The 27,402-nt window shown below is 48.2% G+C and overlaps 1 protein-coding gene across 1 annotated transcript in view; it reads left to right on the plus strand.

Annotated features, from left to right (window-relative positions):
* The window catches only part of STAB1 (stabilin 1), a 217,488-nt gene that overhangs the window by 67,142 nt on the left and 122,944 nt on the right, over positions 1 to 27,402 (plus strand). Inside the window, exons 23-29 of the mRNA XM_090022768.1 lie at positions 6,780 to 6,963; positions 7,512 to 7,605; positions 11,924 to 12,082; positions 12,922 to 13,017; positions 15,867 to 15,962; positions 17,567 to 17,614; positions 22,381 to 22,511. Of these exons, the coding sequence (XP_089878894.1) occupies positions 6,780 to 6,963; positions 7,512 to 7,605; positions 11,924 to 12,082; positions 12,922 to 13,017; positions 15,867 to 15,962; positions 17,567 to 17,614; positions 22,381 to 22,511 (808 nt within the window). The remainder of the gene's footprint in view (positions 1 to 6,779; positions 6,964 to 7,511; positions 7,606 to 11,923; positions 12,083 to 12,921; positions 13,018 to 15,866; positions 15,963 to 17,566; positions 17,615 to 22,380; positions 22,512 to 27,402) is intronic.

Raw genomic sequence — 27,402 nt, forward strand, 5'->3', positions numbered from 1 at the left:
GTTCTGGGCGCCGCACTTCAAGAGGGATGTGGAAAGCATCGAGAGGGTCCAGAGGAGGGCCACGCGCATGATCAGGGGACAACAGGGCAGGCCCTATGAGGAGAGGCTACGGGACCTGAACCTGTTCAGCCTCCAAAAGAGAAGGCTGAGGGGGATCTTGTGGCCTGTTATAAACTAGTCGGGGGGACCAGCAGGCATTGGGGGAGTCCCTGTTCCCCGGAGCACCGCCAGGAGTGACCAGGAATAATGGTCACAAGCTGGCAGAGGGTAGGTTTAGGTTAGATATCAGGAGACGCTACTTCACGGTCAGGGTGGCTAGGGTCTGGAACTAACTTCCAGGAGAAGTGGTGCAGGCTCCTACCCTGGGGGTGTTTAAGAGGAGGTTAGATGAACATCTTGTTGGGGTCGTCTGACCCCAGTACTCTTTCCTGCCATGGCAGGGGGTCGGACTAGATGATCCGCTCAGGTCTCTTCCGACCCTAGAAACTATGAAACTATGAAACATGTATCTGTCAAAATTTTGAATTTTTATGGATCTTCCCTGGTGATGCTGATGTCAGTGCTGGTGATATGAAAGACTAATGAATATTCCTCAAAAGCATGTATAAATGTGTTGGTCCTAAAATAACGTTACCCAGTAGCAAAACAAAGGGGGCAAGTGGGGCACCAGTGCTGGGTGCTGACTTAGAGGGGCATCAGAATTGCAGCCCCCTTTGGGTGTTTATGTCATGGCAAAAAAAAGATAGTAGGCTGCAACTATAGCAGCAGCAACATCCATTGTAGGTGAACTATGGTGCAGCGGCAGCAGTCCAGGGATTTTGAGTCCCTGAGGAAAATAAGGGCCTTGTTACACACTGCACTTTGAACTGCTCAAGTGTTGATCTGAGTTGGTGCTAGCTCGAGTTCAAAGCAGTCACACCTTAAGGCTAAAAACCTCTGACTGTCCCCCACCTGCACAGCTGTGGCAAGCAGAGGCCAGACTAGGAGCTATATCTGTAAGTTGCCACTAGTGAGGCAGGACAGCCTTCTATCCCTGCTCTAAATGGTGGGGGTGGGGGTGAGAGATGGATTGGATAGGGGGTGAGGAGACATGAGCATGAAGCTGGGAGGGGAAAAATTAATGGGATGGGGGTGGGTAATGAAATGGGAGGTGGAAAGAAAATGGGGATGGAGGATCGCTAGTGAAATTCAGGAAGTCAGCCACTGAAGGATAAAATAAAAATAAGGGGAAAAGGAATTTAAAGTGAAATAAAGAAGGTCTCTGTGACAGGATGGTACCAAAGGGGTGCTGTGATGCCCCCTAGTGGCTGCCTCAGTCCTAATTGGCTGCTGCTGCTGCTTCCCAGGGTCTCACCCTGCTTCTTTGCCTGACACATCTTGATGGTAAAAGTAATGAGGAGGAGATGGCCTTCAGAGGCTGGTGAGGCTAGGGTATCCTCTCTCCCTCTCTTTCTCATTTCTTCAGGCCCTACTTGTTTTAATGGCTAAATTTGTGGCCTCCTTCCACCCCTACAGCCACGCTCGTGCCTAACGGATTTGACTTGATCCACATTTCAGTCTTTGTAAAGGGGCTTCAGCTCTCTTGGTTTTAGCACCCCCTGTTTTCTCTGGCTACAAGCCTTCATCTGGCCCACTGACTTGGGTCTAGCTCTCTCAGTCCCTCCCCTTGCTGTGTTTCTGGTTTCTGGGCCCCTTGGCCCTGTCTTGTACCTAGTCTCAGCCCCCCTGGTGTCCCAGCCCCAGGGTGAGGCTGCTTTCAATTCGGTCCAGCTTCCCTTTCTCCCCAGCTCCACTGATATCTCTGACCAATGGCAAGGCTGCTCTCAGTTCTACCTTTTTCTAAAGTGTTTGGGCTTCCATCCCCACACAGTCCACCAGGTCCTGGATCCTGGAAGGGCTGTATAATAGGTACCCTGGCAGCACCTCTGTAGCCTCCCTGTCAGTCATGCCCAGTCCTGCAGTCTCAAGCTTAAATTACAACAGAAAAACAAGCCAATGGCTTCCCAACTAAAAATCTACCCAACTGTGGGTCATTACCTCACTACAAGCCATAAGCTCCCCTTAGCTCTCTCGTGGCAGCTCCAGGGAGGACCTCAGGTGCCTGCCAGTCTGTCTACTGCAGGCATTTCACCCAGGAGCTCCTCTCACTGCAGCATGCAGAGCCAGACTGCCAACTACTGAAAAACCTCTTCTGGGTCTCCATGGGTCCTGCCACCTTCCACTCTTTGTGTGCTGGCTCTTTGCAATACCTCAAGCACCTGTGTTAGAATCATGGAATCATAGAAAATTAGGGTTATGCCTTGTGGTTGTGCCAGGATTGTCCGTGTAATTTTTTACATGGAGGTCATTTAGTCCAACCCCCTGGTCAAAGCAGGACCATCCCCAATTAGATCATTCCAGCCAGGGCTTTGTCAAGCTGTGTCTTAAAAACCTCCAAGGATGGAGATTCCACCACCTCCCTAGGTAACCTGTTCCAGTGCTTCATGACTCTTCTAGTGAGAGTTTTCCCTAATATCCAACCTAAACTTCCCTTGTTGCAACTTGAGACCATTGCTTCTTGTTCTGTCATCTGCCAACACTGAGAACAGTATAGCTCAGGGAAGGGCAAAATATGGCTGGTGAGCTGGATTCAGGCCACCAGGCCATTCTATCCAGCTTGAGGGGCCCCACCATAAAACTTATTAGTGGCCTGCAGCTGTCCCTCTGAAAGCAGGTAGGAGATATAGGCTTTCAGAGGTTGTGCAGCATTCGATGGAGTGAGCTCTGTGCTCCACCTCTGCACTCCAGCTGGGAGCTCCATGTGGAGGCACCAAGTGTGGTGGTGCATGCCTGGAAATCTGGTGAGTGGGGCATGGGGATGTGTGTGTGTGGGTATGGGGTTTGTGAGTGGGCATGGGAATGTGTGTGGGTGCATGCGGGTTTGTGGGTGGGTGTTGGCCCCATCACTGACCCCGCTGGAATGCTGGAAGCCCCACATGGAGGTGTTGGCTACAAAAGACCAACTCACAGGATTATCATAAAATTCTAGTTTATTAGATGGATGCAAAAGTCAGATCATAAACCTTGTAGCTGATCCCCTCAAACACACACACATTCACGCACACCCACCCACTCACAGTAGCTAGCTATGAACTCTAAGCACCCATGTCAAGATATACCTATCCCCAAATGCTGGAGTCTGCCATCGATGGCCAGTGCAGTGTTGCTACAGAAGGGGGTCGCCGGCTGGTCCTTCTGGCTGGGCAGGCAGAGCGCTGGTCAGATCAGAGAGGGTGCCATTGGGGGTCATCCTTTGCTGTCTTTTATTCCTCTCTGGCAGACTTTGGTGACTCCCCAGTTTTCAGGCTTACCCAATCCAGGGGTCATTGACCTCATGGGATGTCCCACTTGGTGGTTGCTTGATGGCAGCTGTCAGCCCCAGGGGTCACGTCCACAGGTACCTTTTGTACCTTTAACAGTGAAGTTTCAGGGAGTTCCTGGCTCTGTATTGATTGTTCCTCTCCTTAATCTGTGGTTTCGTAGGTGTTAGTTGCCACTCATTAGCTTGTTATCCTGTCTAGATACTGCGTTATGCAATCAATCAATATTTATTCAGGGACCTGCTCCATACAGAGAAGCTGCAGTTTGATTCCCGTCCTTGCTAACATTGTTACATGGTACAACTTACTTTTAAACTTAAAGTACATTTGTTACAAAGTTAAAAAGCATAGAATATAAAACATAAAAGGGTGAAATGCCATGGCACACACAACAAATAGACCAAATACAGTGTGTGAGGTGGGGACATACTGATGCAGAATACTATTTTATACCCATAAAAGCATCTACAAACTATATTTTTATTACAAGTACACCTTGTATTCTGTAAAAATAATAATAATTTAATAAAAGAAGAAGAGGGAGGAAGGAAGAAAAGGTAGAAAAAAGAAAGCATCCCCAAAAGGGGGCAAATACTGCAAAATTGGCTTTTAGCCATGTGGAGGGGCTTCACATTTGGTGGGGACAGGCAAAAAAAAAGGTTTCTTGCTACAGAGGCATGAGCTGGCCTAGTTCAGCCCTATGGTGCACAGTTTGTCTGCAGTGTCACGAGCCCCAGGTGGCAGCACGGACCCAGCCCAATCTGGTCTGAAGGCACGTGCCAGCAGGCTGAGCTGGGCTGACTCTGTGGCACCATGTGCAGCCTGAGGGACTCAGCTGGAGCCATGTGCCGCTGTGGGGCTCTGCCTGCCACAGCCATGAATGACCCAAGAGTCCACCACCTGCTGCTGCTGCTGCTGCCGTTGCTGCCACCAATGGAAGCAGGGGGGCCTGTGTGGGGTGGAGGGCTGCTGCCACTGCTGGCAGGGGCTGTGTGGGGGTGGTGGGTGATGGGGGCAGATAATGGGGCGGCACCCCCCCACAAACTCCACATACTGCCATACCCACACCAAAGTAGGTGCGTGATAGTGATCAGAGAGTAGGGCACCTGTCGAGAGGTGGGGCTACCCTTTACAGCTCATCCAAAGTCATTAAGTGGCTCTACAGCCAAAATAATTGGCCATCCCTGGTCTAGCTCCATCTTCTTTGGAACCCCGCTTCAGGTACTTAAAGATTACTATTAAATTCCACCTTAGTCTTTTGCAGACTAAATAACCCCAGTTCCCTCAGTCTCTCCTCATAAGTCATTTGCCTCAGCCTCCTCACCATTTTCATTGCCCTTCACTGGTCTCTGTCCAACTTGTCCACTTTCTTTCTGTAGTGGGTGGCTGGGGGTCCAAAACTGGACACAGTACTCCAGATGTGGCCTCACCAGTGCTGAATAGAGGGGAATAATTACTTCCCTTTATCTGCTGGCAGCCCTCCTACTAATGCAACCCAGTATGCCATTAGCCTTCTTGGCAACAAAGGCACACTGTTGCCTCATATCCAGCTTATTGTCCACTATGACCCCCAGGTCCTTTTCTGCAGAGCTGCTGCTTAACCAGTCAGTCCTCAGCCTCTACCAGTATGCAGAGCTTGTGATTGTTCTGTCCTAAATGCAAGACTTTGCATTTGTCCTTGTCCTCATGGGACTTCTTTTAGCCCAATCCTCCAATTTGTCTAGGTCATTCTGACTCCTAACACTACCTTCCAGTGTATCTACTACTCCCTGCAACTTGGTGTCATCTGCAAACTTATTGAGGGTGCACTCCAACCCATATTCCAGATTATTGATGCAGATATTGAACAAAACCAGCTCCCGGACCGATGCCTGGTGCACTCTACTTAATACTGGCTGCCAACTACACATCAAGCCATTGATCACTACCCATTGAGCCCAACAATCCAGCCAGCTTTCTATCCACCTTACAATCCATTGTGTGGCAGATGTCAGGCTCCTGTGGATGGGAGGCAGCAGAGCCTCCTTCAAGGCTTATGAGGGGGCCTGCTTTGAGGCAGTTGGCCAGTCGCTGCTGGAGCAGCTCCATGTGGTGCTGCTCCAGGGCCTCCAGCCAGGCCCAGTGTGCCCACTATGCCTAATCCTGTGCTTCCTCCCAGGCAGTCTTCCAGGCAATGTGTCCCTCCTACCAGGCAAGCTCCCATGCTTCTGACGTCTGCTTCTGTGCCTCCTCCCACACTGCCCAGTTCACCACCCCCAGCAGTCACTGAAGCAGGAGGGTCCAGTCCCTGGTGCGATGCTGATGCAGCTAGGCTAGCCAGCATTCTGCTCACAGTAGGAGTCAAGACCAAACTTTTAGTGTGCTGGGCTCTACCTCTTCTGAGTAACCTGGTCAGGGGTTCTTAATTAGCCCAGCACTCAGCCTGCCCTCATGTGTGGGAGCTTAAACCCTGAGCTGCAGACTCTGCCCTCGAGGCTTTTTAACACATTGTAGATTTCTCTGCTGCTTGCTGTTCTGCAGCTGACTCCTGTAGCTACCTACCAGCTTGTAACTCTTGGCCTACCTCCTGCCTCTTGAGGAGCAGGGGTTAGAGTCCTTGCTTCAGTCTTATGTTTTAAGAAATTGGGATTGAGGTATGGGGAGTGTTGGGGGCATGTCTATACAAGACTCTAATTGCTTAATAGTCAAATAATACTGTGCAGTACTGCACAGCACAAACAGTGCTAATATGTTACTGTGCAGTATTACTAAGCTACTACACAGTAGCATCACTAAAAAAATGTTTGCTGGTGCTACTGCACAGTAACTCCAGTTACTCCGCATTTATTTAGTATTCAATTATACAAGTACTAAATAAATGCTCAGTAACCACTGTGCAGTAGTGTCTCATGTAGATGTGCCCAGGTTGTGCTTCTTGGGGTGGCCGGGATCTGGGAGCAGCGAGGGAAGGCATTTTTAGGGGATCTACTGCTTCTGCCCCAGGAAGAAAGCCCCAGTTCATGGGGACCTGATCTGGCCCCCTAACTTGTTCCCTCTCCACTCTAGGCCCCACTGATGCCCTGTGACCTTGCTAGCTGGCATCTACTCTGCAGAGTGTTTGCACAGGATTGCCTTTGAAAAATCCTGAGGTGGTTTTCATTGCTTATTTCCAGTAATGAAAAGGCTTTACGTTTTGTGCCAGATATTCAACTTGTATAAAGTGGAGTAACATCACTTAAATCAATAAAGCCACAACAATTTATACCAGCTGAGGTTATATTCCTTTAAGCCTATTTTCCAGGTAACTTCTGAGGTTAAGAGATAATATGGCATTAATTGCTTTTGAAGAAAATTTGCAAGGGAAATCTGCAAATCTACCAAAAGCTGTTTATGCAGGTGTTAGCCACCTCATAAAGTAACTGATTCTTCTCTATTTGACAGATTGTGGCTGCGTACATGGAATTTGTGATAACAGGCCAGGCAGCGGGGGAGTATGCCAGTCACAGTCGTGTAAAGATGGCTATACAGGGAAGTTCTGTGATAAGACATCTAAGAATTGTGGTTCAAATGGACTGTCTCAGTACTGTCACCAGAATGCAGTCTGTAGTCTTAACGACACAGCAAGGTTATAATTTATATATGTCTTTGTACATCAGTGCAAGAGGCAAGGATTTCTTAGGGTGATATCTTTTATTACACCAAGTGCATAGTTAGGATAAAGTTAGACAAGCTTTTGAATGCAAGACAGACCTGAGGAAGACTGTCTTATATTCAAAAGCTTGTCTGACTTTATCCCAACTACATAGCTGGTCCAGTAAAAGATATCACCCTAACAAAAACAGCCTCTCACATAATTTCTGGATCATCAGGGCTACAACCTCACTCTTACTTTGTACATCAACTACCATAAGGTGGGTCCAGTCTTCTTTGGGGCACCTGGACCTAACTATAGTTCTACAGTTGTCCACATTTATTTTTAAATATTGGATTGCATATGCAGTGTATCCATCTAATCCACTAGGAATTTCAGAATTAAGCAACCTAAATTCTTAATTGTGATAAAGAAGTACAATCTTCCTTTTCACACTCTCTGCTGAGTTTTAATGGGGCCCTGTTAATAGTCTACCTGTGGCTTTCTGCTTTAAATCACACCACTTTGTGCTTATTTTTAAGATGCATCTGCATGGATGGCTATGAAGGAAATGGATTTTCCTGCCAGCCCATTGATCTGTGCAAAAAATCAGAACAAGGAGGCTGCTCAGAAAATGTAAGTGGGACAGAGTACACAAAAAGGACCCTGCCTGCTGATTAAAGTGGGACTCCAAAACTTGGGAGGCCTGTTCCTAGATCTTTGGCCAAGTTATTTGAGCTGCTTTTGTCCCAGTTCCCCATCTTTATCACAAGGTTAATAACACCTTATCTCACAATTGTTAAGGGAAGGAAGAGTGAATTAGAGTTTGTAAAAATACTTTGATACCTTAGGAAGAAAAGTGTCACACAACAGTAAACATCCTTATATTTTATAAACTTTATTGTGGACAATACATCTAGACCCTGTAAAGAGAAAGGGGGAATAATGAAAGACAGATCTTGATAAGAATGGTAAGCTTCCTCTAATATTTGATTTCAATCAAGCACGTGTTTCTGTCTATAAAGCCCTGAAAAGATATTTCTTTCCCTTAGGGGAAAAAATCCTGTTGGGCGCATCCAGACAAGTGCGCACATGCCTCTTGCAGTGTCTCAAATCCCTTTGAGACACTGCAAGAAGTACATTCAAGAACAAAACGCTGTTAGCAAAATTAGATACATTGATATTCAGGGGGCAAAAAATAACCTGGGGGAAAAAGTGGGGCAGGGCACAGTCCCGGACCATGCCCTGAGGAAACAGGAGGCTCAGTTCTCCATACAGACACTCTGGTAGCCAGCCAGAGCCTCTCTATGGCTGGCCCTTTCCCTGTGCTGAAGCATGCTACCTGTCCATGCGAGGCAAGCAGCAGTGCAGGCTGCAGGGACCAGGACCTGGCTTCATGGAAGGTAAGTAGGGCCTGGGAGGTCTGGAGAAAGGGGGCAGGGGACCATGGGGAGCCCCAGCCCCCCAATTCGTTTCCCAACTCCGTGTTCATTCCCCCCACCCTCATTCATTCTGTCCACTCCCCATTCCCCCAACTCCCTGTTCATTCCCCCACTCCCCACTTGCTCTCCCAGCCAGCCACAGCCCCCTGCACTGACCGGCAGTAGCTGCAGTGGTTGGGTTCACTCAGGGCCTCGTGGCACAGCCCCCCTGTGCAGGGGGCAGTGGGGACAGCGGGGCTCGGCCCCAGCCACCCAGCACCCATGGTGCTGCATTGCGTGGGTGCAACCTGGCTTCAGAGGGCATGGCACACTGTCTTGCAGCTTCAGGCCACTTGGGCTGAGTGGTGTGAAGTCCCAGGTGACAGCCGCAGCACCCCCGAACTGCTAGATAACATGCGGTGCCCTGCCGAGCCAAGTCGCATCCAGTCAATGTGGTAGCTGCAGTGTGAGTGCCAGGCAGCCAGGGCCAAGCCCTGGTGCCACATACCGTGTGTGTGGGGGGGGGGGGCTGTGCCAGAAGGTCCCAAGCAGCCCTGACCACTGCTGCTGCTACTGGTAAGCTGTGGGAAGTGCAGGAGGCTGGAGCCAGGCAGAGGAATGGTGAGGGGGAAGGAGCTAAGCAGGGGAGCGATCAGGAGGCTGGAGCAGAGCAAGAGGATCCATGAATCATCTCCAGCCTCCTGCTCATTTTCTTGCTCATCTCCATCCTTGGAAGGACTGGAGACAGAGCAGGAGAATGAGCAGGGGGCTGGAGACAAGCCCCTGGAGACAAGCTGGAGACATTCCCCTGCTCATCTCCAGCCTCCTGCTTATTCCCTTGCTTGTTTCCAGCCCCTTGCTCATTCTTCTGAGGCTGGAGATGAGCAGGGGAATGAGCAGGGGACTGGAGACAAACAGGAGAACAAGCAGGAGGCTGCTCAGGCTGGAGGTGAGCAGGGGAATGAGCAGGAGGCTGGAAACGAGCAGGAGGCTGGAGATGAGCAAGGGAACATCTTCAGCTCATCTCTAGGGGCTCATCTCCAGCCTCCTGCTTGTTTCTGTGCTGGTCTCCAGTGTCCTGCTCATTCTCCTGCTCATCTCCTGTCTCTCAAGACTGGAGATGAGTAGGGTAATGTGCAGGGGGGATGGAGACAAGCAGGAGAGCAAGTAGGGGATTGGAGACCAGTGGAGGGGGGTTGGAAGGGGACTCTGGGCCAGGGGAGGGGTGCTGTAGCTCCTGGAGGGGGGGCTGGGACCCTGCTGGCGGAGTAGTTCATGTGCTGTGTGGGGGTGCTTTGACCTGTGAGGGCCAGGGGACCCACCCCTCCTAAGCAGCCCCCCCCACACACAGTCCCCCCGTACCCACAGGCCCCCCACGCCTACCAACACACTGACCCACATCCCCCCACATCCCTCCACAACCACCCACCCACATCTCCCCACCCCCCTTCCACCTCCCTCCTGCAAACCCCACATCCCCCCATCACATACCCACCATGTGATAAGGAAACCAAAAGCAAACATTAAAACATATACCAATTTGGATTTATTTTATTATGATGATAGAGACACTGGTAGGCTTCCAAACTGCTTTAACATTGGAAATATAGCAATAAAACATTGCCCAACTGATCAGTCCATTTCTTTCTCTCCTTTTGTGGAAGAATGTGGATTTTGGGATATTTTAAAAAGTGAATTTGAGTTGCTGCTTCAGCAGTCCATTTGGCATAAGGGTTAGTGTCCCCATATACTAATAGCACACATCAGGCCTCAAAGGCATCCAAGGAGCCAGTGGATGTTGCCCACTGGTGCTCTGCTCAGAAACATGCACAGATGAGTGAAAAGAAAAGCGGCCCCACAGTCTCTGGGCACCTTCCCAGCCAGAGTCTCCTTCCTGGTCATTTACCAGACCCACTTGGCTAGGGCCAGGAGGAGGCTGACCAGGAGGTTGATTTGGTGGGGCCGTGGATGGGGTGACCAAAAAAAAACAGCTGGGGGGTGAAATTCAACCAGAACCTCAGGAGAAGGTTCTGGAGGTGGAGATGGAGATGCAGGTGGAGGGGCTGCAGCCTGGCGCACTCAAGGGTCATGTGTGCCAGGGTCTCCCTCTGCCCACAGAAGGGGCAGAAGACCAGGGTGTCCATGAAACTCGCCACATACACTCTCGTGGCGGTAGCTCCATGGAGGAGTCACCAGCTGAGGTCCCTACTGGCTCCTGGGACCCCAGAAACTCCTGAGGGCAAGTAGCCCTAAGCTGCTGGCCAGGACATGTTTTTATACTGTTGGGGCCAGCACAAGTGCTGGCCCTGAGCTCTAGCTCCCCCTGGCTGGAGATCTGGGTGAAGCCTGGCAGGGTTATTTTGCCCCAAGTGGCACAATTTGCCCCACACCAAAGTGCATGTCTGTGCACATGCACTGAGGCAAAAAGCGCTGGCTCAAATTTGCACTACTTCTATTTGAGCTACTGCAAGCGCACATGCTTGCATGTGTGGATGCACCCACTGAGTTCAAGAGAGAATCATGCCCCTGGCATACAATTCTTTAGGGTGGCTCAGAACACTTACACAGATGGTATCACTCTCTATTACATTTTATATGCTTTTCCAACAACTTTCTGTAGAAAGCTAGTGGCTTCATTCCTGTTGTTAAATTCTGTACTACTTGTGTATAAAGAAGGGGTATCAAACACAATGAGTTGGTGGGATAGATTTGAATGGTGAAGCTTCTTGCAAGCCAGCTGACCCACTTCCAGTCCAGCCCACAGGTCTTCTCACTGTGGGTGCCATAGCCATTGGGTTAGCACCAGCAGCCAAGGACTTTATGCCACTGCACTCAATCCATGCCTGCCAGAGCCACTATGTTGGTTCAGGCACTAGTCACATTACTAATAATACTGCCACTCAATCCCCCTCACCATTGCTGATTTTAGTTGCCAGCAACAATTGAAAATATTAAATTCATTGGTGGCATTTACCCCCTAGGTTCTGGTTGCAACAAAACAGCAGCTCTGGAAGCCACAATGATCGATGTTGAGCAACCGTGCCATTAATTCCTTAGCTGCTTGTGTGAGTTGTGGTGGCATTATCTCCTCATTGCTGACAGCAGTGATCAAAAGCACTATGGCCAGATGTACCCACCTCCATAGGTCAGATCCATTGATCAGGTGCTTGACACCTCTAGTGCAAAAGATGCCTCTGACTCCCGATTTTGGAACAAAGCAGAATCAGGTCTCAGAATCCATTCTAATTTTTATGTCAGATCTATATTATATAGAGATGATTAATTCAGACCTCTGTCTTCATGCATGCCTTGATCTAAACTTTGTATAGGTTTGAATGACCTGTGTTCCCTAGGGTCTACAAGAGGCCAGAAGTAGAAACGCCCTAATACCACAAAAGGTTGGGGGAGGAGGCACTGTTGCAAATGTACATCATCCATTTTGTCAGGCTGCTTCAAAATAAGTTTTCCTTATTCAGTTGTACTATTTGCTTTATTTTTTTTTGTTAAATGTCTTTCTTTTGCCTTCCACATAGGCCCTGTGTACTAGTACAGGCCCTGGTACTGCTACCTGTCAGTGTAACAAGGGCTGGACTGGGGATGGAAAAGCCTGTGTGGCAATAAACAACTGTGAGCTGGAAACAAGAGGGGGCTGTCATGTCAACGCAGACTGCATTTATGTTGGGCCTGGACAGGTATATTCAGGATTATCTAGTACATTCTAAGCTGGTCTGTAGCAGTCTGAAATTTCTTGGAAAAACAATTCTTATTGTCCAGGTATATAAGGCCCCCTTGATTTATATTTATAAAATAAAGTGGCTTCTGTTTAATCAGAAAAGCATATCCTTGTATGCTGAGGTTCAGTAGAATTCTCTCTATATTAAATAGCTATGGTTTAAAATACTCTCCATACGTACCCCTTTTGCCAACCTTTCCTATTCATTGCAGTGTCTGACCAAATGCATCATAAACTATGGTTTATTACAATAACTGGGCATGGGCCACTGTCAGGAGCAGGGCTTCATGAGCTTTTGGTTTGACCTTTTGTGGGAATCTTCTGGCTTCCAGCAGCTTGTATTTGAGAGCAGGTCTGGGGAGTGTTGAAATAGAAAATCAATACATCAAATAGCCCCAACTGTTAAATTTACTGTCTGTCAGTTCCATTTGGACACTTTCTATATCTACAGCCTTCTTCAAGGAATGTGGGTACAGAATTTGACCTGTTTTCCTCATCTGTTTACAAAGCGCATGTTAAAATCCCTTAATTAAAAAAGAAAGTCAGCAAATTAGTATTCCTGAGTGTCTCTTCAATAACAAAGTAATGTGAGCAGTCACGTAGTTATGAGCCACACTTTAGGAGCACAGACCTTAGTAGATAGAAACATTTTAGTAAAGAATCACTGAAAAGAAAATTATCTTAAAAATTGTCTTAAAATGAGACTTTACCACAGACTCACAGGAATGGAAGGTAACTCTGATAGATCTGTAAAGTTGAAATTCCCATCTTTCTGTGTCTCTTGTCTCCTATTTTCAGAGCAACTGTATCTGCAAGAGGGGCTATTTTGGTGATGGGTATAACTGTGATCCTATTGACCCTTGTCTGCTGGATAATGGTGGCTGCAGTCATTTGGTGAGTAGCTAGAGAAATCTCCAAAATATTTGATTGGAAAGAGCAATGCCTAAGGACCTTAGCAGATGTGTTTCAGGTTATCTTTAATGGAGCTGTGTCACTTGACACTGACTGAGGATCATTGTCTCTTTCTTCATTACACAATGTAACTTAATCATATTTGCATGTAGCCAAACCTAAAGTTGTTATGGCTTTTTGTTTATCCAGTTTATTAATGTTCCCACATTTCACAAGGTGATGTAGGGGTAGGTTGTGTGGCAGCTTTCCCTTGCTCTTTTATCTAGAGTGAAAATCTATAACGTAGGCAATAAACAGCCATTGTATTTGTCTCAGGATAAACAATTCTAGTAAAATTGTTCAAATGCCCATGTCCATTGTCCTGATATAAATCCAGAAAAAATGGTTCACAGGATAAGAAATACTAACAAGTTATTCCAGGTGTGAGTGGTTCAGGGGCTGGTGCAAGCTAAAGGTTCCTCTGACCCGGCTTGACCCAGAAATGATCCCCACCTGTGTTTTCTCATCTGCCATGACTTGTTGTTAAAATGTATTAATATAGAAGGAGGCGATTCACTTTTCAATATATTACTACCAAAACAGTTTGGTAGCTGGTCGAGGCACCATCCCCTTTAAGAGGAATGGTTGAGATTACAGTCTAAGTTCACTCGGCGTCCAAGTCAGGTGTTTTCTCAATTGAAGAAAAACACTTTTTTTTTTTTATTGTCACTATCAATGAGCAAACAGCTCTGCATCACCGTAGCAGAGCAATGCAGGGTGGGAGCTCCTCCATCCCTTACACTCCCGCCACAAGCACTGGGTGGACAACTGATACAAATTCAGCAAGGTAAAGAAATAACAACAGAAAATCTAGGAGCCACATGCTCCTCTTGCCCTGCCTTTGGGTCTGCAGCATCTAGAGTTTTCTTATCCTCTTCACCCCCTTCTGAGATTCGTATTCTCTTCACCCCATTACACTGATTCCCCAGGCTGCCATTCAGCATACTTGCCTTCTGGCTGCCTGTAATCCAACATACTAGGTGAGTCTCATTCATATCATACAGTTTCTCAGGGCTGTGGGCTATGCTGCTTGTTCCCTGCTGGCTGCTGGTCTTCATGCTATGGGGAGTGGCAGGGAGCAAGAGAGGGTGAGCAGGGAGTTTCTTCCCCCTTATTTCCCCTCACTGTGCCACATCAAGATATTGCAAAGTGCATCTATACAGTTATTTCAGGACTGCATCATGGAAGCAATGGTCAAAAAGTGGCAGCGCATTCAGGCAATTATTAAACTCTGATTAAAAGGGCAGTGTATGTTTATACAATCCCAGGGATATATGTTGTAGCTGTGTTGGTCTAAGAAACGGAAACAAACAAAACTCTTGTGGTAGAGGCAATACATTTTTACCTGCTGTCTGACATCTGACCCCTTCAGGGAAAAAGCCTGCTCAATCTACATATCACAGAGCAACTCTCTCACAAAAAGACTCTGAGCAACCCAAAGGGAAAAAAACTTCCCCCTCTACCTCCTCTGTGAAAAATGAAGTTTCTTTTCTACCTGGGAGAACTTTTACAATCTTTGAATTCTCCTCTGCCTGACAAAAGCTGTTTCGACCTGAAAGCTCACAAAGGAAGAATTTTTTTTGCTACTATTTAGTTGGTCTAATAAACGATATCGCCTCTACCACAAGAGTGGTGTTTGTACAATCTCAGGGTATTTTGCTTCCATGGCACAACTTGTCTAAGAACAAATGCAATGTCTGTTCCTAGCCTTAGATACCTAGAAAAGTAGAGCTTGAAAGGACATTAATGTAGTGATAGAAGTTATAATTTAGAGAGGGTCCCAGGCAGAGGTGACCCGAGCAGGGTGTGGGGCCAGGGGCAAATCAGCCCATGCAAGGCCCCACCCCTACTCCGATGCTGGACACAAAGAAGCTGCCACCGCCATTGGCAGTGGGGGGGGGAGCGGGGGGTAGTGAGCAGCTGGACGTGGAGCCACCGCTCCGCCCAGCTCCAGGCTGTCACTGCTCAGCCTGGCTCTACGGGGCCCCCCAAAGTACAGGGCCTGGGGCGGTCGCCTTGATTTGCCCCCACTTAGGGACAGCCCTGGTCCCAGCAGACCAAGGAAATTGAGATTTGGAAAATGGTCCCTCAGGGAGCAGCTAGTTATGAATTACTTGGTGAGAGACAGACAAAGGGTCTGTGGGTTGCATATTTTTTCATGATTTAAGTGTGTTGTTCTTCTCATTCACTGTATGTTTACACTTCAGAGGTCGTTTAGACCAGTCCCATGCTTAAGGCAGGATCATTCCCATTTAGACAAGTGTTTGTATAACCCACCAAGAGATCCAAGATTTGGAAAAGAGGGGATGTACTCAGGATCAGGCCTTTGCCCTTAGGGCTGGCAGGGCATAGCAGGTGCTGCTGGCTGCCTGCCTGGCTTGAGAAGAGGGATTGGGCAGCTCAGCTCAGACTGGTCTCTAAATTTTCTCAGCAGTTACTTTTGGCTGCTTACCTGTCAGGAAAAATGTTCAGACAGCTTGGCTCTAGCAGGATTGGGCCCAAGGCAAGAGTGGAAGAGGAATTCAAGGGATGCAATTGTACCACCCTGCTGGATTTCTGCCTACTCTAAATCTATTAAACACATTGGGAACAACCATAGTATACAACTACCAGGCATAACTTCAACAGCAGACTCATTAGTGGAAGGATGGTTATGTGGTTAAAGCCCTGATTTAGGGGTTGGGAAACTTGAGTTTAATTTCTGGGGTTGCCAGAGGCTTCCTGGATAAGTAGCATGCAGTCATGCTGTGTCTGTTGATTAAAGAAAATTCTTCATGCTTTGATCTTCACAGGCTATATGTAAACCTCTTGGAGGAGGAGAGAGGTCCTGTTCTTGCTCTCAGGGATATATGGGAGATGGGATTATATGTTATGGAGATGTACTAAAGGTAAGTAGGAACTCAACATAATTCAAAGGCAAGAAGGCAATTGTAGCAGTAGCTCATGCTAACTTCTACAGATGTGCATATCTGAGGATTTGAATACTCAGTATTCCATCTTGTTCGATAAGTTATAGTCAGGCACATCTTAGTTTAACATGGCATTCCACACTTCTGAAGCCATATATTTGTTTGTGATAAGTATTTTATGAATAAGATAAAAGGGGAAGGGGAAAATGGTTCAACCCCTTCTGTACTGAATTTGTTTGAGTAAATACCCTGTTTTACTGCAGAACGTTGTTTATTATAGAACACAAAAAGTGATCATCTTTTATCTTTCCATTAAACTAGTTCAGTTCCCAGTTCCACTAAGGTATGTAACAAGAAGGCATATTGGACAAAATTTAGTGTATGTTATGAGGACCTTATGCAAAGCAAAAAGTCAGATGTCAGTTTTAAAAGAGAAACTGCTTTATTCAAGTGGCAAGTTGCACAGAGAACAGACTATTCTTCTCTCTTACAAGGTGGGGCTAAGAATTTGTGGCCTCATAGGTATCCTTGCCCTGCTTTCTGCTCTTGATTGACTGATCTCACCATTCTTATCATAGTCTGCCTGGGTGCTTTCTCCAGGCTCAAGGATAGAGTAGCAGTATCTAAGCCAGTAACATAAGCAAGAGTGGGCAAACAGGACTGCACAGGGGTGGAGGATCCTAGGTACTGCATAAGGGGTGGAGGTGCCAGAATAGACATGGGGTGCCTGGTCCACCTGTCCCCCACTCCACCTTCACTTCCCTGTTTCAGCCCCTGCGGCAAGCAACAATGGTACAGGAGCTTATGTCAGTCAGTGCAGAGCAGTCTTGGAGTTGTAGGTTTGTCGAGTGTCACTGGAGTTAGCTGCTGTGGTGGAGATGTCACTCCATTTTTTTTGCTGCTGAAACTGGGAGGTTTTTTTGCCCACCTGACCTGGGTATCTATGGCAAGACAACGAGGTGACATTTACCCACAAGAGCAGCAAACTTCAGCTGCTCCTCCTGCACACTACACATTGTCAGAGCCACCAGAACCAGAAAGCAGAGGATGAAGGAGGAGGGAGGACTATCCAGGGTATAGTCCTGGCCAGTTATATCTTTGATCTAAGCCAATCTATAATGTAAACTTTTGTCACTGATTTTAATCTGCTTAAGGTACATCTGTAGTTCTGTAGTTTGTAAATGTCCCTTGTTAATTACAGAAGGGCCCATTCTGGATTTTGGGATCTGACTTGGACATTAAAGAACCTCCTGTTACAATCTGTACAAAGTAAACACACAGGTCGTTAAGGAACAAGTCCTCTTAAGTCTGAAATTGAAGTAACTGGGCAAACCTTAAATATTTAAAAAGAAAATTAAGTTTGGATCTAGGTGTTGGAATGTACCCTCTAAATTGATGCAGACCCCTTGCGAGTTTGGCACGTGCAGGAGAAAAGCATTTGAATCAGTTAAATTGGCTATGTTTGTAGTGGATTTATATAATATATATGGAGCCCACAGGACCACATTTCCTTCTACCTGCATTCTCCAACCCCTACAAGCTTGATGCTTGCTGTTATCTCTGTTTGTTTTGTCTTTTGAAAGGAGCTGGCCAGGAATTCCCACTTTGCAGGCTTCTATGAATGGATTCAGGTAAAAAAACGTTGCCTAAAGCATTCATGAATAGGTTTGGTAAAGCATAAACTGCCCCAAACCCCCCCCCAAAGAAACAAAAAAAACCCAAACAAATAAACAGAGGCCTGATGTTAAATGAGTCAAATTCCCTTTATGTATTTTATTTTTAAAAAATAAAAATAAATAAACAAGAGTATTGTTAATATGTAGATCACAGACCAGAAAGAAAGGTGGCATTAAAGCTTTTCACTCTGGAAATGCTTGGACTTTAAAATTACTGAAAATTGAAATGACATTTTAAAAGAGTTTCAGTACCATTTTATAGATTGTTCTGTATGGCAATATTGCATTCAACAATGCCTTTGAGCAGCACAAAATCCACGGTCAATAAAGACTGTGCATTATCCCCTTATGTTCTCAGCCTGATTTTATTAAATACATTTGACTGGTGTGAAAAATGGTAAACCATATGCAGCAAGACATACTTCTGGATGTGGAGACAGTGACTGCAGACCCAGGGGCTGGAGTAGCATGTTTCAGGGATGTTGCTTCTCAGGGGACCGTGTCTACACGTGATTTTAATAAGGCTTAAATTTAATGCACATTAAATTAATTCACATTAAGCAGGTTTTGGCAGGTGTCTACATGTGGTAGGATTTGGAACTAACTTTAGTGCCAGGTCAGTCCAGATCTGCCATGTAATACTATGGCACCATGGGGAGCTCCAGCCTCTGGATACATGGCTGCCAGCACTTGGCAGCCATCTTAAAAGCACACTCTCCACACTGTGGCCTCTGGGATGATGCTTCCTGTGTCAGAGCAGCAGCATGGCAGAGACACCCAGGGACAGACTCCCCCAGTCCTCAAAGGTGCCACAACTGTCCTGCTTACCTGCTGCCATTCCATGCGCCTGGTGCTCAGCCACTGTGCACCTCCTGACTCCCCCACCCACTCTGGCCGCCTGCTGGACAACTGCTCGATATTGCCTGTGGGGCCCCTGCCAACACGCAGCTGCTCCCACCAGCTCTGGTGACCACAGGCTCCAGAACACCCCTGCCAGGACCACTGTTACCCTCCTGTCCCACCAGCTCTGCTGCCGCTGGGCCCAGTACCAGCCGGGACTGGTGGTAGCACATTGTGCTGCAGGAATGGGATGACAACCAGTGGGTCAACACATTCTAAATGACATGGGCCACCTTTGAAGATCTGCTGTGCCATCTCTGGCCCCACCTGGAGCACCAGGACATGGAAGTGCACCTAGCCATCCTGGCCTACACCTGCCTGCCCCACCACCCACACATCCCCTACCCCAGCCCACCTCCTCAGCACCACTCCAGCACATGTACATGTTTGTAATGAAAAACCTTTATTCCTCGTACAAGCCCCACCCTCATCTCCCGACCTCCCCCCTCAACTAACAGAACCCCTGCACCCTCTCTTCCCAACATGCAGAGCCCCTCCATCACCCTCCCCACCCACCAACAATAAAAAAAACCCTCCTCTCAAACAGAAAACTATGTACAAGTGCCAGAGTCTCTGAGTCCCAGAGTGGGGGGCTGTACAGTGGGGGTGCACAGGGCACAGAGCCTGGCACCAAGTGGCCAGCATCCTGGCCATGGACAGTTCCCCCACGAGTCCAGGGGCTGTGGCAGATGTCAGGCTCTTGCGGATGGAAGGCAGCAGAGCCTCCTTCAAGGCTCATGAGAGGGCCTGCTTTGAGGCAGTTGGCCAGTCGCTGCTGGAGCAGTTCCATGTGCTGGAGCAGCTCCATGGCCTCCAGCCAGGTCCAGTGTGCCCACTATGCCTAATCCTGTGCTTCCTTCCAGGCAGTCTTCCAGGCAATGTGTCCCTCCTACCAGGCAAGCTCCCGTGCTTCCCACACCGGCTTCCATGCCTCCTCCCACACTGCCCAGTTCACCACCACCAGCAGTCACTGAAACAGGAGGGTCCAGTCCCTGGTGCAGTGCTGATGCAGCCAGCAAATCTGGCCAGCTCCAGCAGCAGGTGGCAGAACCCTGACATGGCACACCTGCAGGGCCCTGCAGCCTCTCCCTTGCATCCAAATGTTGGCTTTGCAGAGGCAAGGGACAGAAGCCTTTTCTGAGACTTTGAAACATTACAGAGATAAGATGCTCCGCCCCAGGGGCCCTGCATTGCCTGGCCTCAGATTGGGGATCAGCTGTGCTTGGGTGCTGAGGGACCATGATAGTTCAGCTGGGCACACCTGGGCCCAGGAAGCTGCCATTCAAGCCTCCCCTGGGGTCAGTGGGCCTCTGGGTGCTGGCTGCAGGCAGCCTGCCTCCCCTGCCTCCTTCCCAAGGTGGGTCAAGCCAGGCTGCTGGCAGCACCTGCTGCCACAGCTCCAGACTTCCTCCCCCTGCAGGCCAACTGCTCTGCCACACTGCTGTTCAGCCCACAATACCCAGATTCAGGGAGTTTGGGGCTCTCAGACACCTGGAGTGAGGGGTTGTCCTACCCACAGGGGGCCTCTCAGGGAGGCACCCCAGGGCTGACCCCCTATCATGCCACTGCTGTGCCCTGAGCATGCCCCTGCTACATGTGCCCTGGGCAGTGTGCGATGAGCTGTTTGTGCAGGCAGAGGGTTCCCTGAGCCACTGTGCTCTGCTGATGATTCTGCTGGTGCCCAGGCACACCTGCACTCCTGGTTTAGGACCCTGAGCTGCCAGTGTGTGCATGAGCTGGGGAGGTGCATGGGGTGGGGCACGTAAGGCCTGAGGCCCCCTCTTCCAGTTATATATCACTGGAGGGCTCAGGATGGGGTATGGGCAAGGCCAGGCTAACCCTTTCTGGTGGCACTCACAGCAGTGCAGCCTGTCTCCCAGGGTGCCAAAATGCAGGTCTGCTCCTGCATGAAGGTCATGGCCTTATGGTCATGACTAGACCAATGTTTGAAGTCAGTCACAGCCACGCACCGTTCCCACAAGGCCTTGGCCTTCATGCGGCACTGCTGTGCCATCCAAGAGTGGCCTCATGCACTCATTCCAGCCAAAATCATGTCATAAAAGTGGACATTTGAATGTGTGCCCCATGCAAACTGCCTCTGGGTGTCGGCCCCACCCCAGAATACCATGCGGTCACACACCTCCTCACGGGTCCAGCTGGGGCCCAGGGACTTGGGATGGGCATGGGCATGTGGGCAGAGGCACTGGATGGAGAGAGGTGTTCAACTTAGTCCCTGCACCAACTTTTGGGCCCTTGCGTGGCTGTCCCTGCAATGCTGGCCCTGGAGGGTTGCCAGCAGCTCCCAGGACAGGCACATGGCCAGGGACAGGGAGCCACATGGCAGAGGTGCTTCACCAGAGTGCCGGCAAGGAGAGAGAGTTGGGGGTGAGGAGCAGCAGGGAGCAGGCCAGGCCAACCCTGCTTCCATAGCGTGCATGGCCAGCAGCCCTGGGGGAAATCTCAGGGCTGGGCAAGGGATGCAGTAGTCTGCAGCCTTTTGCAACACTCACCTGCAGCCAAGGAGTAGCTCCAGCTAGGGGATAGGATGGGCAGAGGCTGCCTGGGTTCTGTCCAGGAAGGCACACGGGGCTTGGTGGGCTGCTGCAGGCAGCTGCCTGTACTGTGGACACAACTCCCTGTGCTGTGTGCCCCAAGGCAAAAACTGGCTAGAGTCTTTTATAACCTGCAGCTAGGGGCTGCCAGAGAGCAGCCCAAGCATGGAGGAGAGGAAGCAGCCAGCCAGAAGCCCTGGGGCTGGGTTCTGGATGGCCACCTAGTGGCTGGGCAGACCCAGAATAAAGTCCTTGAGTTAATGTGCATTAATGAGTCTACATGTGCATTAATGTGCTTTAACTAATCCTATTTAAATTTGATACTTTGTTTATGCGGGTATCAAATTTAGGCAGCATTAGCCTAAATTCACCATTTTAAGGCGCATTAAGGACAAGCATATGTAGACACACACCTCTAATGTACCTTAAATTGAGCTAATCTGCATTAAATACCCACGTGTAGACACTCCTAGGCCGGATAAATCTGAAACCACAGCATACTTATCCTTCATCTTCATTAACTGATGTATCTTCATTACCTGGTAGCATCTGTAAAATAGCCAAATCTAATGTGCATTTGAGAAGCAGATAGGGAAATAATAGGATTAAATTTATAGCTACTATTCTTAAGACTTAACTTAAAAACTCAGGTAGCTTTTATCTTTTATTTACTCATATTATGGGCTTCCTGTTTCAATTGGGGTAACTGGATAAGCACTGCATAGAAAGGAGTTAGTCACAGAAAAGGTTGTCCAAAATATAGGGCCAAATTTAATCTTTCTCAAACAGACACAATACTTCCCTTTTGTAACATCTTATTTTTATTGGCCCTGAATTTGATCTTTAATCTAAATCTGTCCTCAGAGGTGTGGAGAGGACTTACTGATTCAAGTGTGTGTGCTTCTGATAAATTCTTGGAGTAGTTTTTGAGGAAAAAGACTAGAAAAAATATAAAAGTATGAAGAATGTTTTCCTTTAACAACATCTGTTCTGGAGCTTGCTTCTGGAAGTTGCAGATTTTGTGGAATTCATCATTCAGCCAGTTAAGAATTGGGTGCTTTGGAGACTCTTCCCATGGCACTTGTTGACTTCCATCACACCTTACGTCCAGAGCACCACAAGAACTTATTTGTATTTATGTGTTATTCCTGCAGAGTAAACTGAAAATATTCTGTAAGATCAAGGATATAGTTCTAGATGTTTCTACTGTTCTGTAGATGCAGCACTGATTTTTTTTTTCTTTATTCATCTTCTTGCTTTGGACAACAGAAGTCTGCCTTCAGTATACCAGCAGGAACTAATGTCACTGTTTTGGTACCTTTGGAAGCAGCCATAAAAAACCTGAGCAAAGCTGAAAAAGATTTCTGGCTGACATCCTATATGCTGCCGGTTTTAGTCAGGTAAGGTGAGATTTTCACTATGGTTTTTACCTTGAATGTAGTAGTAACCGAAGGCTGGAAACTATAGTTCACTCCACATAAGCTCTATGTCAGGAATTCTATAAAACCACCTTGCCATAAAAATAAAATAAAGGTGAAATGTCTAGAAGTGTTTTTGAATTATTCAAACATAGAAGAGGTTAAAAGATACAGTTAGGGTTTATTATAATTGCGTATTAAAGACATTCCTCTCAGCCATGATATAGGAACAGATCCCCAGGTGGAGAAGAGAGCGGGAATTCTCTCTGCAGTCTGTTTTTTCTCCACAGAAATTCCCAGCTTAACAGAAGATATGGGGAGCATAAATCCTGTAGTTCTCACTTAGGGACAAAACTTTGTCCATCTCTGCTAGCAGCTGGAGGAAAGGGCAGAATATGGAATGGAGACAAGGGATTTAAGGGGAGCAGAAGGGAAGGAGTCAGATATGCACATCACATTGAATAGCAGAGAGCAGAGTGAAGCAATGCAGAAGGAGGAGGGAGCTTGTGGACCAGTGAGGGACGCAGCAAGGGTCAATTCTGAGGCTGCATACATGCTGGGAATAGTGATATGCAGGGAATACTGCAGTAAGACTAGACCCAGAATCAAAAACGACTTAAAGCATGGGAAACTAGCAAGTTGAGGAGGAGAGAGAAACCTCCTCAGAACTGCAGGTAAGAAATCTCCATTAATGCTCTCATACAGTAACATTTGTTTGGATTTGTTATTGGAGCATATTGCTTGGAAGAACGAGTTACCAGTTTTGTCCATGCATTTCCTTTGAGCCCTGATCAATGTAGGCCAGCAGAACTGGAGCAGAGTAGTCCTGACTCTGTCTTTAACTTGCATGACAACTGGCTTAAGAAAAAAAACTTTCCCTAAGTTAAGGTTCCATATAAACCTCTCCTTACCACATGGCAACCACTGGGATGTATACACATGGACGGATCTAGGATTTTGAAAAAGGAAGTACAAATAGTGTGGTGCATCATCACATATATCAATACATGTCTCCAGTTAAACAGAAACTGGAAGCTTTACTATTATGGAGTCTAGTGCTATAGTATTCAGTTTAAGCTTAAAGAAAAAAACAAATATTAATTTCTTGAAATGTGTATTAATTTGTTAAATTGTATATACAGTTAAAAACACAACAAACTGGGCAAGAATAACAAACGTATTTTTTTCATTAGTCCTGTAGTCATTATAGTTAGATGTATGTCTCTTACTCAGATTTGTAAAACAAAATCTAGCCTTCTTGAGCATTTTGACAGTACCTCCAATACTTCATTGACAGTCATTTCTATACTTGAATTAATATTACTATAACTCAGTTTAAGCTAGAGCTAAAAAGCAGTCTGCAGGGCTGTGAAATAGAAGAGAGATGTTACCAGGAATGGCTAACACAGTAAAATTGCAGAAGAAAGGATAGTTTGAAAAGTGGAGCATCAGGGCCATTGAAAAGGATAGAGGGTCATTAACACCTGTGGAGTGCAGCAACATTAGCAGGAATCAGGTAGATTATAATCAGTCTTGTAGTCAAGTGACTCCTTCACAGCAACCTGAATAGAAACGCTGCTGTCACTACCAGGCAGTTGGTTTTAAAATTTGGATAGAACAAGAATCCAAGAGGGTTTCAACTGTACTGCTGCACCTCCCCCACCAGATCTGCCCCTGTATATGCATCCTCTTCTCACTGCTCTCCACTGTGGGGCTACAGGACTTGTGCAGTTTCATAGTTGATCCTGATCAACTTTTGTGTGTCACTCATACTGCCATTTTGCCAGTATGTTTCTTCCTGGGGTTTCATACAAAGCCAACATAAATTGGTCATTCTTCAGAGTACTTCATGGGTTTTACAGAAGGACCACCCATACCTATAAACAGAAGGTATAGGAAAGCCATTCCGTAGCGGCAGAAGAGCTGCCTTGCTGGTATATTCATCTAGTTCAAATACTATGCGTAATTAGTGCCATAGCTGTTTGGATTTGGGGCAGATTTTTGCATCAGTTTTCTTATTTCAGCTGTCTATAGCTAAGGCCCCTGGGAGATCTTCATTTAAAGGCACAATGGAAAATGATGTGCCATCCCAACAATCAGGCCTTCTGGCATGCTACATGTGCATGACAAAAGGTGCAATTGTGGGACTGGGGATTGGATCCCAAACCTGCTATAATGCCAGTGCAGAGGGAGCTTGGAATCATAATGCTACACACCCCTGCACTGGCAAGTAACAAGCCACTCAGCTGACTGCTGCTCGCAGTCTCCAAGTTGCTCTGGATACCTAGACTCTGATGCATGACAGGGGCTAGAAGCCCCTATCAGCTGCTCCTCCCAGGCTCTGGGACACATTGGAGCCAAGGTTGGGAGCACAGATCAGCTGACTGCCACTTCCAGCCTCAGGGGTGCACCCCTACCTCTAATGTGCCCCAGAGGCTGCGAGCAACAACTGATTAGTGTTCCTACTCTCAGAAGCACATTGGAGTTAGAGACACCGATACATCCTCAGATCTGGGAACCCTAATCAGCTGATACCTGGCCCCATGTTCAATTTAAGGCATGATGGAAACCAGCCACAAAGTTATTACCAGGGATCCAATTGTTCTGTTACCCTGGAAAAAGATCATTGGATGCAGGTCACAAAATCATTGGATGTAGGGGTCGTGGTGGATGGAGTCTATCTGGACTTCAGAAAGGCCTTTGACACTGTCTCCCACCCCATTCTCGAAGTTCAGTCCTTGGGTCTGCACTGTTTAATCTCTTTATTACCGACTTGGATGAGGTGGTGAAAAGCACCCTGTTCAAATTCACTGACGACACTAAGATCTGGGGCGAGGTGGGCACACTAGAAGGGAGGGACAAGATACAGCTGGACCTGGACAGGTTACAGGGGTGGGTGAATGATAATAGGATGGAATTCCATACTAACAAGTACAGGGTACTGCACTTGGGCAGCAAGAACCAGCAGCATACATATAGGCTGGGGAACTCCCTTCTTGAAAACACAGAGGCAGAAAGAGATCTTGGTGTCATTATTGATTCCAAAATGAACGTGGGCCGGCAGTGTGGGGACGCAGTCAGTAAGGCCAACCGCACCTTGTCATGCATCCACAGATACATCACAAGCAGGGCCAAGGAGGTGATCCTCCCCCTCTATGCAACACTGGTAAGGCCACAGCTGGAGTACTGTGTCCAGTTCTGGGCACCACACTTTAGGAGAGATGTGACCAGCATTGAGAGGGTCCAGAGGAGGGCCACTCTGAGGATCTGAAGACAGTAGGGCAGACCCTACAAGGAGAGGCTACGGGACCTGAACCTGCTCAGCCTTCACAAGAAAAGGCTGAGAGGGGACCTAGTGGTCATCTGCAAACTTACCAGGGGGGACCAGCGGGGAATGGGAGAGACCCTATTCACCTGTGCATTTCCTGGAATAACAAGAAATAATGGCCATAAGTTGTTTGAGAGTAGGTTCAGGCTGCACATTAGAAGACACTATATCACAGTCAGGGTAGCTAGGATCTGGAACCAACTTCCAAGGGAAGTGGTGCTGGCTCCTACCTTGGGGGTCTTTAAGAGGATGCTTGGCAATTACCTAGCTGGGGTCATATGAGCCTGGTATTCTCTCCTGCCCAGGGCAGGGGGTCAGACTTGATGACCTACTTAAGTCCCTTCCAACCCTACTTCTATGAATCTATGAATCTATAAAAGAGGGAAAACACAGATATCCCCCTTTACCCGAGAAAAACCTGGATTTCTAATTTTAACAGAGAAACATATGGATTTTACATGTTTGCCAAGAGCTCTCTGCAGGTTGGCAGAGTTCCAGGCTGCAAGGGGCTCAGGGAAGCAGGAGGAGGGTGTCCAGGCAGGAGGTACCATGTACATGAATATTGACAAGGCAGCTAGGCAGCCTGGAAAGCAGCTCCTGCAAGTAAGTCTTTCGGGGCAGTGGGGAGGATTGAGGCCCCCATAGGGAGGGAGGGAGGGAGTTGGGCAGGGTTGGAGCTGGGGCTGCTGCCCAGCCAAGCAGTGTGTGGGGCTCAGGGCCTGGGGCCAGAATGTGCAGCTGCAGGGCCCCAGTGGGGAGCAGGATGGGACTGTGAGTGGCTTGTCTGGGGGGTGGGAGGGGTGGGGCTGGCTTCCTGCCACTGTGTGCACTCTTGGGGGGAAATAGAGGGAATCTGTGACCCCCCCAGATCTGTTTGCAGGGTGGGAAGGGTGGGAGCAGGCTGCCCGCTGTGGGCTCAGGCTCCCTGTCCTACTGCCCTCCCCCGGGGCCTCCATAGCCCAGTGGGTGGGACCCAGCATACCAGGGCAAACTGGGCCTGGGCGAGGAAGCTCCTTAGGTGCTGCGAGCCCCACACCACCCTGGCAAGTCACCCCCTGCCTACCCAGCAGCAGTGGGGGCAGCACCGCGGGGTTGTGCCCCTCAGTGTTCCAAGGTGAGCAGGGGGCATGTCGCAGGGGCAGCACAGAACTTGTAGCTGCAAGGAGCTTCCCCACCCAGCCCTACTCTGTCCTACCATGTTGGGTCCCACCTGGTGGGCTGCAAAGGCTCCAGGGAGAGGGCAGCTAGGAGGGGAGTCCTGGGCAACCTGCAGCCACCCCCTGATGGGCTCTACTCCAGCTGTGCCACCCATGGGGGAGGGAAAGCCAGGCTCCAGGGTCAGGGAGCTGTGGGTGGGGGACAAAGGGCACTGGCAGGGCTAGGGGCCTGGGGGGGGAGTGAGGGGCACTGACAAGGCCCCTTAGTGTGTTCACAGGGTGGGGGTGTGGGTCCAGGCTGCCTACTGGGGCTTCTCACCCCTCAAGAATGAGGGGCCTGGACCTGTGTTCTGTGAGATAAGGGGGCAGGGGGGAACACTGATTTTCC

This window comes from Crocodylus siamensis, chromosome 11, assembly GCF_052110815.1.
Source record: "Crocodylus siamensis isolate JL-2025a chromosome 11, ASM5211081v1, whole genome shotgun sequence".
Taxonomy (NCBI): Eukaryota; Metazoa; Chordata; order Crocodylia; family Crocodylidae; genus Crocodylus; species Crocodylus siamensis.